The 15,460-nt window shown below is 40.0% G+C and overlaps 1 protein-coding gene across 1 annotated transcript; it reads right to left on the bottom strand.

The window, feature by feature from the left end:
- Positions 1-397: 397 nt before the first annotated feature.
- S100Z (S100 calcium binding protein Z) lies at positions 398-5,089 on the bottom strand. The gene is given in 4 exon segments (XM_065873658.1): positions 398-574; positions 2,403-2,491; positions 2,494-2,556; positions 5,032-5,089. Coding segments are annotated over 4 exon segments (387 nt in total).
- Between the last annotated feature and the right edge of the window lie 10,371 nt (positions 5,090-15,460).

The raw sequence follows: 15,460 nt of genomic DNA, 5'->3' as shown, positions 1-15,460 counted from the left end.
TGGGCAGAACGTTCGTTCAGGTTTTTCTGTAGGATGATACGGAAAAACCTGAACGAACTTTTTGGCCAACCCAATGTATTCAATATCATGTAATAAATTATAATGGAAAAAAATCTGAAAAAGAATAGATACTGAATCACTTTGATGTACACCTCAAGCTAACCCAACATTGTAAACCAACTATTCTTCAATTTAAAAAATATATATAGGAAAATTTCAAGAAGGGCATATAAAATTTGGAATATTTATTTAAAGTCAATATACTAAGGTATGCATCATTTACTAATACTAGCAACTAATTATATGTATATTATAGCTATAAATGGCATTACTATGACTATGGATCTGGAGGGTACAAATGAACAGTCGGTAAATAACTGTAGATATATTTCTGCCTTTAGATTAGCTTACTACTTGTCTTTCCTTTCTTCTTCAATTGTTCTACAAAGTAATCACTACAAGCAACGGTCAGGGCTGCCACCCTGACCACGAATTCATTAAAATCCACTTCGTTGTCCTTATTGGCATCCAGGTCCTGCATTATCTTATCAACCAACTCAGGATCCTTTTGACACTAAAAGGAAAAAGAAAATTTCTAACTCCCAGGCTCTGAGGTTCATAATGACAACTGAAATCATATTTTCCTTTTATCTACATTAAAGTTTGCATTTCCATTTTTAGCATCTAAAGCAATTTCCAAGAGCCTATTTGCAGGGAGGTTTGAACCAGGCACACATTCTAAATGAGTCTGGGCTTCTGCCCCACCCCCCACCATATAATCCTCAGACCTAAACAGCAAGAGGAGCAAACAGCAGCATATCAAAGTGAGCTGGACAGGCTGAGGGCCAGGACCTGGGGAGGAAATCAGGGGGACATGAAAAGAAGGAAGCCTTGAAGCCAAAGGGGGATAGTGAGTGGCTCTGCCATTTGCCAACAATGGGACTTGGAGCAAATCACTTAACATTTTTAAATGTCCTAATTTATCAAATGAGGAAAAAAAGATCTCCCACAAATTTGGGGGCTACTTCAACACGCTTTTATAAGTGCTCAGCACCAGGTTGTTAGATTTAGCAAGTAAAAATTCAGGATGTCCAATTAAATGTGGATTTCAGATGAGCAATGAATACTTTTTTAGTATAAGTATGTCCCAAATATTGCATGGGTCATATAATATTTTAGCTGGCAGCCTGTTTTGTGTGTCGCAAAACAAAACAGAGGCACCCAATAAAGGGTAGATCTTATAAGGATGACTCCATTTTATAGGTGGGAAGGAAAGCAAGGAGCCCATTGAGGAGATCAGGGTTCAGAAAGGGTGGGGCGGTGAAGCACCTACCTTTCCTATGATAAGAGGCTGATGAGAAATGTTTCCAAAAGTATAATTCACTTCCTCCAAGAACTCCCCATTGTCCTCTCATTAGCTGCCAACCATTAAATGGTTGGAAATTTAAATTGAATTGATCAAAATCAACTCAATCAAAAACAATTATAAATGTCACTTGAATAAATCAATGTGCCAAGTGTGGCCTACCGAGGTTTTATCCTAAATGTTATGTAATACAGTAGCCAAACTGAATTTGAAAAAGAAAAATGTCCTCAGGGACTCTTAAAATTACTGAAAAGGTATTGTATGTTAAAAAGTTTTACTTTATGCTTTTCCCATAGAGGGTGGGGATAAAAGAATGTCATAATTATAATTACTATCGTTTTAACACAGGGTTTGGACAGAATAACATCATGCCAGGCTATTACATGTGCTAAAATCAATTCGAGGCAACTCCAAAAACACAAGAGTGAGCATTTTCTTGAGACCAGGCTCCAAACACTCCACTGTAAGGTTTCACGTGTGGTTTTATTGAACTTTTGGCTGTTTTGAGATGTAAATCTATTCGCTACCCAACTGGTCACGGGCCAGACACACCCTTTCGGTCAATCCCAATCAGCTTGTTCTTGGCTGACAAACTCACCTGGTATTTGTTATTCACTAGAAAATTTGCCATCATATCATAAAGTATCCCAGGCTTCATTTCTGGCCCCAAACATAATATTTATTCACTTATAGACAGCAGGACAGAGCTCCGGGTATAACTTGTGTCACTAGTTATAACTATAACTCCTAGTATAACTAGCTATACCTTTGCTGTACTACGACATTGAATAATTGATAAAAGCCTCAAATATAATTTCCAACACTGGAAACCCTAACCCTAGGCACTACAGAAAAGCGCACATGCCTACAGACACAGAAAACAAAGGTCTCTAGTGTTTGCTTCCCTGTATTTAGAATCTCGATAGGAATTATACAACGTGTGGCAGGACACAGGAGTTGGTGGTGTACATGGAGGCTATCCGTGAATGTGCACCGCATCCACCCTCGACTGGATGGGGAGAAAAGCCAGACTCACCGAGAGGAATTCTGTGAGGTGTCGCTGCAGGAGCATTTTCAGCTCCCCGTTGTTGATCTTGAACCTGTCCCCCTCCTTGCAGGAGTAGCGTGGAAGATTCTAATCATGGCGTCCATGGCAATCTCCAGCTGGGTGGGCGTGTTGGCAGCAGAAGGGACCACCCCAGGGCAGGCCACCAAAGCCAGGGAAAGAACATTTGCGAAGGATAAGTGAGTGGGGAAACGTCAACGCCTTCATTAAAACGCAATATTGCCATCCCCCGGTCAGCCCACACCCCAGGTGATGGTTGTTAAACCGTGATAATCAATTACCAAACATTCTGCCCATCTAGAGCAAGCCACAGAGATCTTTGTGGGTGAGTTTTTCTCCTGCCTAATCCCCACTCCCCAACGATGGAGCCGGTTCAAAGTGTTTGGAAGTTAGTAATCAGACAACAAATACAGAGTCATGATAAACACAGATTAAAAATAAACAAAAAGAGGAAGGAAATACGTAACTTCATACCTGTTCAGCCAGTGCAGGGCTCTGTCAACAGGTGTTTACAATTAAACTATAAGCCTATATACCTGGGGATTTCACCCCAGCACATTTGTTCCCAAGAAGATGAAAATTGGCAGTGACAAGAGATTCAAGTGGAAGTAACTCTGAGTCTGTTTTTAATCACGAGAAGGAAGAGGTGTGAGCTGCTGCCCCATGGGCCATCAGGGAAGGGCAGGCCCCCACTGTGTGCCCTGGAAGAGAAGACAAAGAGGGAAAGAGAAGCCTTCAGTTACCCCTCATTACGGGGGAGAGTGTGGGTACAAATGCAGTCAGTTGCTAGGAAGCTGATGACTGGGAAGAACTCTAAAAATAGAGGAGCAGAGAAGAAACCCTTGTTCAAACTTGGAGACTCCTCAGCAAAGCCAACAGCAAGGTCAAGGGAATATGCTCACAGCAGACTCGTTAAACGAACCCAATGGACAGTGGTGAGTCGTCTAGCTGTTAAAAAAAAAAAAAAAGAGGAAGCTCTCCACGTGCCAATTTAAAAAGGAACAAAGCAGCGACCCTGGGGGTGTAGGAAAGAAATAAAGCTAAGAATATATATGTGTATATATACTTGAATTTGTCTAAGGAATCACTGAAAGGTTACCAAAGAAAGTAAAAAAAGAAAAAAAAGTAGTAGCTATAAGAGCCAAGGTGGAAACAGAGCGGTTGGGAGTAAGATTTCTCATTTACCCCTTTTAAACTGATTTTAACTTATTCAGTTATAGGACTGTATTGCCTAGTCAAAATCTAAAAAAATTGAAATCCATGGAATGAAGCCTTAGAAGCCATGCATGTAGGAATCCACAGCGGGAGGATTTCTAAGTGAGAGAAACTTAAACAAAAAATAAGTCACTGGAAAAACCAAAGCCAGAAACTGGCCGCTGTGCTTTAAATGCTGGCTGTGCTCTCAGGGCTACACTTTAATTATATGGAAAGCAAACCAGTATCTCCTTTGTATTTCCTTTCCACAAGCCTGTTGGGATGTGTCCTCGACCAGCCCACCTCCTCTATCTTACCACGAGGCAGCCTACTGGACCCTCCGGAGAGGTCCCCAGGGATGTTCTCAGCTTATACCTAAAGCCCAATTCTCAAAAATATTTTTAAATTGGTTTTTTTATGATTAAAGGAGTATAATGTGCATGGTAAAATAATATTTTAAATACTCAAGAGTATGAACTAAAAGTAAAATTCTCTCTCCACCATTCCCCACCCTCATCCTTCTAGGTTAACATTTTCCTGTGTGAGAAGCAGGTCACGGTGGTAGAAAGTACGGACTGCCTGGCTCCAGCTCTCACCTCTGCCCCCGTGTGATCCTGGGCTAGTCACTCACATTCTGTGTCTTCGTTTCCCAAACTGTATCAAAGGGATCACAGTAGTAGCTTACCCAAAAGAAAAGATTAAATGAGTTAAAATATGTGCCAGGAACACACTGAGTGCTTTGTATGTATCAGCTATTATTATCCTTACAGGAAAAAAAAGATGTTTATCATTTATATAATTATATATAACATTACATATATATATATATCCTTAAATATATATATCCATATCAGCATCAACATGTGTGCACCTAGTTTTTTTAACTTCATATGAATCTTACTATATCAGCGTATAGATCTACCCCATTCTTCACTGAAGTTGCCTATTATTCCACTGGATGCACGTCCCTACGTATAGTCACGAAATATTTGTCAGGCACTGATGTTATGCCCGGTCCTGTGTAAATACAGGAGAAGAACCTTGCCATAGCAAATCTCATTGCTATTGTATTGGGGCTGTTTTAAGTATAGCGAATGCAGGGAATGCGGACGTCTTTTTTATGTTGGGTCTTCCCTCCAAGAACAGCCCTATAGCTTTGTGACCACGCTTTCCTGAGTCTCCCATTTCTGGATGCACTTTCTTCAACTCCTAAACTCTGGTGATTTCAGCTACTCCTATGATTTCAATCACTCCCCAGACCATATCTTTTGGCCCAGAGTTCTCTATTAAGCTCCAAAACCACTATCCAACCACCTGCTGGACCCCATTCCTACCAGAGTGTCCCACAAGCTTCTCAAACTTGGTTAGGACCAAAGCAAAACCCATGCCCTCTCCACACCCACACCTGCTCCTCCTGCTGTATTGACCAGCTCTGTCATCCAGCTGCTCCCATCACCCGGCATCTGGCACTATTTTTAAATATCAGTTGAACTTATCCATTTCTCTCCATTCTTCACCACCTTCAGGACTTGGTAATTTTGGGGCTCTATGACTGTGGAAGCTTCCTTACTGCTCTCTCTACTCACTATTCTCGTCCATTCTGAGCTCCATTTTGCTGTCAGAGTAGTTTATCTAAAACACAAATCAATACCCACACTCCTGGGCATTCAAAGGTCTGACCTGCCTACAAACTGACCAAAATGTTGTACTCTCTCATTCTTCCCTGCCTTGGCTCTTCTGGGCCCACTGCCTGGAATGCAAATTCTGTCTATTACTTAAGGCTCAGTTCAAATATCTCCTCTTGGAAGTTTTCCTGCAAGCTTCCCCACTCCCCAACCTTCACCCTGATAGGTGCCCACCTCTGTTCTCACTTGTCCCCCCAGAGCATCTCTTTTTCTTTTATATCATTGCACTTATCACACATTCCTATAATCACTTTTTTTTTTTGTCTGCCCACATACTCCCCACTCTCTAGACTTTGAATGGGTCCCCTGATGGCAGAATTGATATCTTGTTCATCCTTGCACTCCACAGCATTTAGCACAGGGTCAAGCATATGATGGAAATGTTGATGGATGGATTAATGAACAAATGCCTCAGAGAGGGAAACTAAGCTCTCCAGAGAGTTGAGCGTTTTCTGGTTTAACTGTCCAAAGAATTATTTGATTGCCGTTATTCCACACACAAAATTTGCTTCATGAAAGAAAAGGAGACAGACAACAGTCATTTTAAAGAATAGAAAGAGCAGAATTTGGAACTATTTTCAGATTAAGCTGCTGAAGTTATAAATGCACTAAAATGGGTAAGTCTTACAGAGTATGTGGGTCTCAGCAGTATTATATTTAAATCATGTTCAACGACAAATTGACTTCTTGGAAAATTCAGCTGGCAGGCAAAACTCTTAATAGATATTTAAAAGCTGTAATGCTGTAATCTGATTCGAGAGATGAGAATATGGCCTCTGTGTGCTTTGCTCTGGGAATTTAAAAGCAAGGTGGTTTCTGCTTGGCTTTAGCAGAGCTAGATGTTTCCTTTGGTATATGCTGCCCCTTGGTGTCAGGCTGCAGGACTGCATCTGGAAGCCCTCTAATTCCCAGAGTGTGCTTGATACTGTAAATCGAGCATGGCCCTTCTTCAGGAACTTGTCTGTGTTGTAAGCCAGCCCCAGCCTCTGCCCTCCAGGAGACTTTCAGAAACAAAGATAATGTCAGAAGTCTCAACAGGACCCTGTCAGGCCAGTGACACAAATTTACAGGTGACAGGAAATCCCAGGTGGGCAGGGGAGACATACCTGTTCATAGCCCAGAGGGGTCCTCCAGCAGCACCTTACTTGCTCTATGAGTCATTAATTACAGTTTTACTTTTCAGTTTCTGGTGTGTGTCATAACCCTTAGGACTAAAAGCTATAACTTCACATCCAAGATAGCATGCAAAGAATGAGAGAAATGGAAATATCAGATATGGGAGAGTTTAAAAGTAAGGACTATTGCAGAGGAAAAAAAGCTATTGAAAATCCACAAGTGGGAGGCAAAAAGAGCAGAGCTGCTGGAAAGTGGGGCTTTGGCCATAGAGCCCGAAAAAAAGGAAATATGTGAAAAATAAGCCATCAATATTACCTGGGATACAACTGACACCCTAAAGGTACTTGAGCCTGCCACAGATTCCTAGGAGGGTCTGCCTCAGAGGCCAGGCCAGAGGCATATAGGAGGCTAAGCTGTCTCCTTCCAAAGTTTCCAGTTTTGTCTTTTTAAGTAACCTGGTTCAAATGTTCTGTCACTTTCATAACAATGACATGGGTGAGTCTAAAATAATTATATGGGGTAAGAGGGAGAGATTACAAAAGGGCAGGAAGAATCTTTTGGGCATGATGAATATGTTCATTATCTTGATTGTGGTGATGGTTTTACAGGTATATACATGTCAGAACTTAAGGTTTGCATTTCAAATACATGCAGTTTATTGTATGTCAATTATAACTCAATAAAGCACTTCAAAAAAAGAAAGAAAAAACTTTCCCAGAATCACATGAATAGATTATAGCAAACTGAGATTCAAATCCATGTTTGTCTGACAAAAAGATTAAACCATGCAGCCATTTAAAAGTAGAATTATAAAGACTACAGAAATGCAAAAGAAAAAAAAAGACTACAGGGATGCAAAAAAAAATTTTTAGCAAAACAAGTGAAAATAGTAAAATAAAAATCATATGTATGCTACAATGGAAAATTTGTGTACATATAGAAAGAAGGAAAATGAAAATCGTTTTAATAGTTATTTAATAGAATTATGGATGATTTTAAAATTCTTTCTCAGTAGATGCAGGAAAAGCATTTGAAATTCAACATCATTCATGATAAAAACTGTTACCAAAGTGGGTATAAAGGGACCATACCTCAACATAATAAAAACTATTTATGACAAACCCACAGCCAACATAATACTCAATGGTGAAAAGCTGAAAGCCTCCCCCCTAAAATATGGAACAAGCCAAGGATGCCCACTCTCACCACTTCTATTCAGCATAGTATTGGAAGTGCTAGCCACAACAATCAGACAAGAAAAAGAAATAAAACGTATCTAAATTGGAAGGGAAGAGGTAAAATTGTCATTATATACAGGTGACATGATACTATATATAGAAAACCCTAAAGACTACACACAAAAACTACTAGAACTGATAAATGAATTAAGCAGGGCAGCAGGATATAAGAGTATATACAGAAATCAGTTGCATTTCTTTACACTAACAATGAAAAATCAGAAAGGGAAAGTAAAAATCAATCCCTTTAAAAATCACATCAAAAAATAATTAAATAAAATACTTAGGAATAAACATGAACAAGGAGGTGAAAAACACATGCTGAGAATTATAAAACATTAATATAGGAAACTGAAGATGATTCAAAGAAATGGAAAGATATCCCATGCTCCTGGGTTGGAAGATTATTGTTAAAATGGCCATACTACCCAAAGCAACCTACAGATTCAATGCAATCCCTATCAAATTACCATGACACTTTTCATAGAACTAGAACAAATAATCCTAAAATGATTTATATGGAACCATAAAAGACCCAGAATTGCCAAAGCAATCCTGAGGAAAAGAACAAAGCAGGAAGCGTAACCCTTCCAGACTTCAGACAATACTACAAAGCTACAGTAATCAAAAGAGCATGGTATGGCTTCCCTGGTGGCGCAGTGGTTGAGAGTCCGCCTGCCAATGCAGGGGACACGGGTTCGTGCCCCAGTCCAGGAGGATCCCACATACCGCGGAGTGGCTGGACCCGTGAGCCATGGCCGCTGAGCCTGCGCGTCCAGAGCCTGTGCTCCGCAATGGGAGAGGCCACAGCGGTGACAGGCCCACGTACCGCAAAAGAAAAACCAAAAAAAAAAAAAAAACAGCATGGTATTGGCACAAAAACAGACATATGGATCAACGGAACAGAACAGAGAGCCCAGAAATAAACCCACACACGTATGGTCAATTATTCTTTGACAAAAGAGGCAAGAATATACAATGGAGAAAAACAGTCTCAGCAAGTGGTGTTGGGAAAGCTGGACAGCTGCATGTAAATCAATGAAGTTAGAACACACCCTCACTTCATACACAAAATAAACTCAAAATGGCTTAAAATATAAGACATGACACCATAAAACTCCTAGAAGAGATCTTAGGCAAAATATTCTCTGACATAAATCATACCAATGTTTTCCTAGGTCAGTCTCCCAAGGCAATAGAAATAAGAGCAAAAACAAACAAATGGGACCTAATCAAACCTATAAGCTATTGCACAGCAAAGGAAGCCATAAACAAAACGAGAAGACAACCCACAGACTGGAGAAAGTGTTTGCAAATGATGTGACTGACAAGGGCTTTATCTGCAAAATACAGTAAGTCCCCTACATACAAACCTTCAAGTTGCAAACTTTCAAAGATGTGAACATGCGTTCACATGTCCAATCACGTAAGTTAGTTCACGTGTCTGGCGTACATAGGCGTGTGTGTGCATCCTCTACAAGTGGTTGTGCTTTTGTGTACTTTACTGTATAGTATTGTATAGAGTACAGTATTACAGTATCTTTATTTCAAGCCCCAGATGTCTGGAGCAAGCGTAAAAGCAGCAGTGATGTAGCTGGTACTGCTAAGAAGCACCAAGTGATAATGATGGAAACAAAAGTGAAAATAATTGAGAGAGTAGAGTGACAAGAGGAAGAAGAAGTAACTGAAGAGATTCATGATGCAGGAAATGGCAAGGGATTTTCTTTACTTGAGGAGGCACTGTTAGTTTCTGAGGCACAGAACCCGAATGTAGAATGTATATGAAGACTGCAGCAGCCATTCAGAATGCAATCCAGTGCTATCATGTCATCTATGATGAGAAAAAAAGAGCTACTGCCCAGACATCACTGGATCGTTTTTTTCAAGAGGGTAGATAGAATTGAATCCAGCAAGGAACCAGAACCTGTGCCATCAACATCAGGTGTGAATGAAATTGAAGCTTGCCCTCCTTCTCCTATTGCTTACCATACTTTGGCTCTACCATCTCCCACCTCCTCTCCCTCCTCCAGTCAGTAACTCATCTTGCCTGTTCACTTGATGCCAGCCCCTGTATGCCAGCTGTTATACTGTACTACTGGACTTTTCAAGGTACTGTACTGTAAGATTAAAAATGTTTTCTTGGGCTTCCCTGGTGGCGCAGTGGTTGAGAGTCCACCTGCCGATGCAGGGGACACAGGTTCGTGCCCCGGTCCGGGAAGATCCCACATGCCGTGGAGCGGCTGGGCCCGTGAGCCATGGCCGCTGAGCCTGCGTGTCCGGAGCCTGTGCTCTGCAACGGGAAAGGCCGCAACAGTGAGAGACCCACGTACTGCAAAAAAAAAAAAAAAAAAAAAATTATATATATATATATATATATATATATATATATATATATATATAAATGTTTCCTTTATTTTTTGTGTTTGTTATTTGTGTGAAAAGTATTATAAACTTATTACCGTACAGTATTATATAGCTGATTGTGTTAGTTGGGTACGTAGACTAACTTTGTTGGACTTAATGAACAAATTGGACTTACGAATGTGCTCTCAAAACAGAACTCATTTGTGTGTAGGGGTCTTACTGTATACAAGCAGCTCATACAACTCAATAACAAAAAAACACAAACAACCCAATCAAAAAATGGGCAGAACACCTAAACAGACATTTCTCCAGATGGCCAATAGGCACATGAAAAGATGCTCAACATCGCCAATTATTAGAGAAATGCAAATCAAAACTGCAATGACGTACCACTTCACACCAGTCAGAATGGCCATTCATTAAAAAGTCCACAAACAATAAATACTGGAGAGGATATGGAGAAAAGGGAACCCTTCTACACTGTTGGTGTGAATGTAAATTGGCACAGCCACTATAGAGAACAATATGGAGGTTCCTCAAAACCTAAAAATAAAGTTGCCATATGACACAGCAATCCTACTCTTGGGCATATATACGGACAAAACTACAATTCAAAGAGATACATGTGGGCTTCCCTGGTGGCGCAGTGGCTGAGAGTCCGCCTGCCGATGCAGGGGACGCAGGTTCGTGCCCCGGTCTGGGAAGATCCCACATGCCGCGGAGCGGCTGGGCCCGTGAGCCATGGCCGCTAAGCCTGCACGTCCGAAGTCTGTGCTCCGCAACGGGAGAGGCCACAACAGTGAGAGGCCCATGTACCGCAAAAAAAAAAAAAAGAGATACAGGCACCCCTATGTTCATAGCAGCACTATTTACAATAGCCAAGACATGGAAACCACCTAAATGTCCATCAACAGATGAATGGATAAAGAAGATAAGGTACATATATAAAATGGAATATTACTCAGCCATTAAAAAGACTGAAATAATGCCATTTGCAGCAACATGGATGGACTTGGAGATTATCATACTAAGGGAAGTAAGTCAGACAAAGAAAGACAAATATCATATGGTATTGCTTATATGTGGAATCTAAAAAAAGAATGATACAAATGAACTTATTTACAAAACAGAAACAGACTCACAGACTTAGAGAATGAACTTATGATTACCAGGGGGAAGGGTGGGGAGGAGGGATAGATTGGGAATTTGGGATTGACATGTACACACTGCTATATTTAAAATAGATAACCAACAAGGACCTACTGTATAGCACAGGGAATGCTGCTCAATATTCTGTAATAACCTAAATGGGAAAAGAATTTGAAAAAGAATAGATACATGTATATGTATAACTGAATCACTTTGCTGTACACCTGAAACTAACACAACATTGTTAATCAACTATGCTCCAATATAAAATAAAAAATATTTTTAAAGATGTGGTACAGGGCTTCCCTGGTGGTACAGTGGTTGAGAGTCCGCCTGCCGATGCAGGGGACACGGGTTCGTGCCCCGGTCCGGGAAGATCCCACATGCCGCGGAGCGGCTGGGCCCGTGAGCCATGGCCGCTGAGCCTGCACGTCCAGAGCCTGTGCTCCGCAGCGGGAGAGGCCACGGCAGTGAGAGGCCCACGTACAGCAAAAAAAAAAAAAAAAGATGTGATATATATACACAATGGAATACTACTCAGCCATAAAAAGAATGAAATAATGCCATTTGCAGCAACATGGATGGACCTAGAGATTATCATATTAAGTGAAGTAAGCCAGAAAGAGAAAGACAAATATGATATTATATCACTTATATGTAGAATCTAAAATATGACACAAATGAACTTATCTACAAAACAGAAACAGACTCACAGACATAGAGAACAGACTTGTGGTTGCCAAAGGAGGGGGGGCTGGGGGAGGGATGGACTGGGAGTTTGGGATTAGCAGATGCAAACTATTATATATAGGATGGATAAACAATAAGGTCCTCCTATATAGCACAGGGAAATATATTCAATATTCTGTAATAAACCATAATAGAAAAGAATATGAAAATATATATATGTGTATAACTGAATCACTTTGCTGTACAGCAGAAACTAACACAGCATTATAAATCAACTACACTTCAATAAAACAAATTTTTAAAAACTTTTAATGTTGCTGTTAAATTGCTTTTTCAATTAAAACATCAATTGTAATTATACATTGTTTTAAATTATAATCTATCTTCATATTAGGCAAGTGTTTATTTTATTTCATTTTATTTTAATATTTTTTATTTATTTATTTTGGCTACTCCAGGTGTTAGTTGCAGCATTCAGGATATCTTTTTTTAGCTGTGGCATGAGAACTCGTAGTTGCAGCATGCATGCGGGATCTAGTTTCCCCACCAGGGATCAAACCTGGGCACCCTGCATTGGGAGCATGGAGTCTTACCCACTTGACCACCAGGGAAGTCCCTAGGCAAGTCTTTAAAGTGTTGAATTGTAAAATTAGCATATAAAATTCTAGATTCAAAATTATCATATTATGTTTTTATACATGCATAAGAAAAGATAAAGGAAATATTCAAAAATGTTAACAGGTTTTTTTTTTCTTTCTGCTTGTGTTATTCTTGGTTTTGGTCATTTTAAATCTTTAGTAATAGCCATACTTTACTTTCATAACAAAAAAATGAAGTGTTTTAAAAATCATAGAGTTGACAAAGCGTTTGAACCACCCAAATACTGACTTGGCTATAATAGTCACAGACTTTCCTAAGGCACTTTCCAGCTTATAAAGCCCTTTTCACACACACAATTAGGTAGCAAGTATTTACCCAGTGCCGGATAGAGTCTGTAAGAGATTATATAATTCAAGACAAATACTCAAAATATTACTGAAAAATACATTACAGATTATTAAATACTAAACCAAACCTAAACATGACCTAACTGGGCCTCCTTCTGCACTGGAGGGATATGACAACCTTGGGCAAAATGGCTCTGAAGCTCCTTTTCCTTTTAAAACAATTTTTATTCCAAAATTAGTTTAAGGTTCAACAGTGAGTGTGAGTGGGCTGGTGTGGGATTCCCATCCTTCACAAGGTGACAATAAGGTGAGAGCAGAAGTCCCTGGGGTCACTTCAAAGACAGCCACACTTCCTCTCCTCACCCTTGCTATCCAGAAAAACAGGTTTAGATACTTGGTCACACATTCCCACCAGGAAAAGTCAGATGTCTTGCCCCAACAATTACAGAAAGGAGAATTTCCGTTCTCTCTCCCTTAAATGATGTCCTTACACCCCTGAGTTCTCCGCTGAATTAAAGGCATTTATCTTGCCTTTTACCCACAGACTAAAGCTGAGCATCAAAAAGAAGAGGAATTCTAAAGGCAAGAGTTTGAATGTTCATTTCCTTTTCACAAGTCAAACATCTATTTTCCTCACTGAAACGAGATTTCTGCTATTTGCTCAAAAGAATCCAGTGGGTGGGAGGTAGGTGACATGGTGAAGTGGGTAGAAAAGACATTAAACCAGATTGGCCATGAGTCAGGGAACTGTTGAAGGTGAGTGCTGGGTACATGGAAGTTCTTTAGAGTATTCTACTTTCCTATTTTCTACATGCTTGAAATTTTCCTTAATAAAAAGGGCACACACACACACACACAATCCCCATCCCTGTCAGCATGAGAAAAAGTTTAACCAAACTGGATTTATCTCACCAGAGGAAAAGAAGTAACTTAATGGCATTGAGTATATGGAGGAATTTTGTTAGAGAAGAAGCTGCCACTTGCTTTTTGTCACTGATGCAATCAACTGAAGAAGAGTAACTTAAACGATATTAAAAGAATATTAAAAAAAAAAAAAAACCCTAACATGAAGGCTGTTAAACACAGAGATAAATTACAGGAGAAGATAGCTAAGGAAATTCTTTCACTGAAAATAGAAAGTGAAACTGAGTTATTTATACTGATGGCGAAGAAGAAGAACATGAATGCCTGTTAGTTGCCCAAATTTATTCTTGGGCCAAACAAAGCAGTCTGAACCTTAGGCAGTCATGGTGACTATACTGAAAGCAAGCAGGTAGAATGTGTCCGGGCAAGTGGCATGCATCCATGCCACAGGCCTGAACCTTAGCTCATGTTTATTGTCAGGACTAGCTATTAACAAGCCCAACAACTACACTTCCCTTGTCAGATAAAACCATATCCATTCTCTGCAAAGTTTCAGTGGTAGCCAGCCTTCAAGGATCCTTGTCTCCTGGTACACACCTTTGTGTAGACTCTCCCCACACTGAATGGAGCAGACCTGTGTTACCAGTAGGATATTGTGTGTGACTGACAAGGCTAGGGCATAAAAGACACCATGGCTTCCACTTTACTTGCTCTTGGATCATGGGCTCTGGGGGAAGTCAGCTGCCATGTTGTGAGGATACCCAAGAAGCCCTATGGAGAGACCCATGTGGCAAAGAACTGACTAAGAGCCAGGACTAACCTGTCAGACATGTGATGAGCCCCCTTAGAAGTGGGCCATCCACACCACCACCCTATTACCAAAACCAGACAAAGATGCCACAAAGAAAGAAAACTACAGGACAATATCACTGATGAACATAGATGCAAAAATCCTCAACAAAATACTAGCAAACAGAATCCAACAGCACATTAAAAGGATCATACACCATGATCAAGTGGGATTTATCCCAGGAATGCAAGGATTCTTCAATATACGCAAATCAATCAATGTGATACAGCATATTAACAAATTGAAGGAGAAAAACCATATGATCATCTCAATAGATGCAGAAAAAGCTTTCAACAAAATTCAACACATATTTATGATTAAAAAAAAAAACCCTGCAGAAAGTAGGTATAGAGGGAACCTACCTCAACATAATAAAGGCCATATATGACAAACCCACAGCCAACATTGTTCTCAATGGTATAAAGCTGAAACCATTTCCATTAAGATCAGGAACAAGACAAGGTTGCCCACTCTCACCACTATTATTCAACATAGTTTTGGAAGTTTTAGCCACAGCAGTCAGAGAAGAAAAAGAAAAAAACGGAATCCAAGTCAGAAAAGAAGAAGTAAAGCTGTCACTGTTTGCAGATGACATGATACTATACATAGAGAATCCTAAAGATGCTACCAGAAAACTACTAGAGCTAATCAATGAATTTGGTAGAATAGCAGGATACAAAATTAATGCACAGAAATCTCTTGCATCCCTATACACTAATGATAAAAATCTGAAAGAGAAACTAAGGAAACACTCCCATTTACCATTGCAACAAAAAGAATAAAATACCTAGGAATAAACCCCCCTAAGGAGACAAAAGACCTGTATGCAGAAAACTATAAGACACTGATGAAAGAAATTAAAGATGATACAAACAGATGGAGAGGTATACCATGTTCTTGGATTGGAAGAATCCACATTGTGAAAATGACT

Source organism: Phocoena phocoena, chromosome 3 (genome assembly GCF_963924675.1).
Source record: "Phocoena phocoena chromosome 3, mPhoPho1.1, whole genome shotgun sequence".
In the NCBI taxonomy this organism is placed as follows: Eukaryota; Metazoa; Chordata; class Mammalia; order Artiodactyla; family Phocoenidae; genus Phocoena; species Phocoena phocoena.
This window is presented reverse-complemented; position numbering and strand designations above follow the sequence as displayed.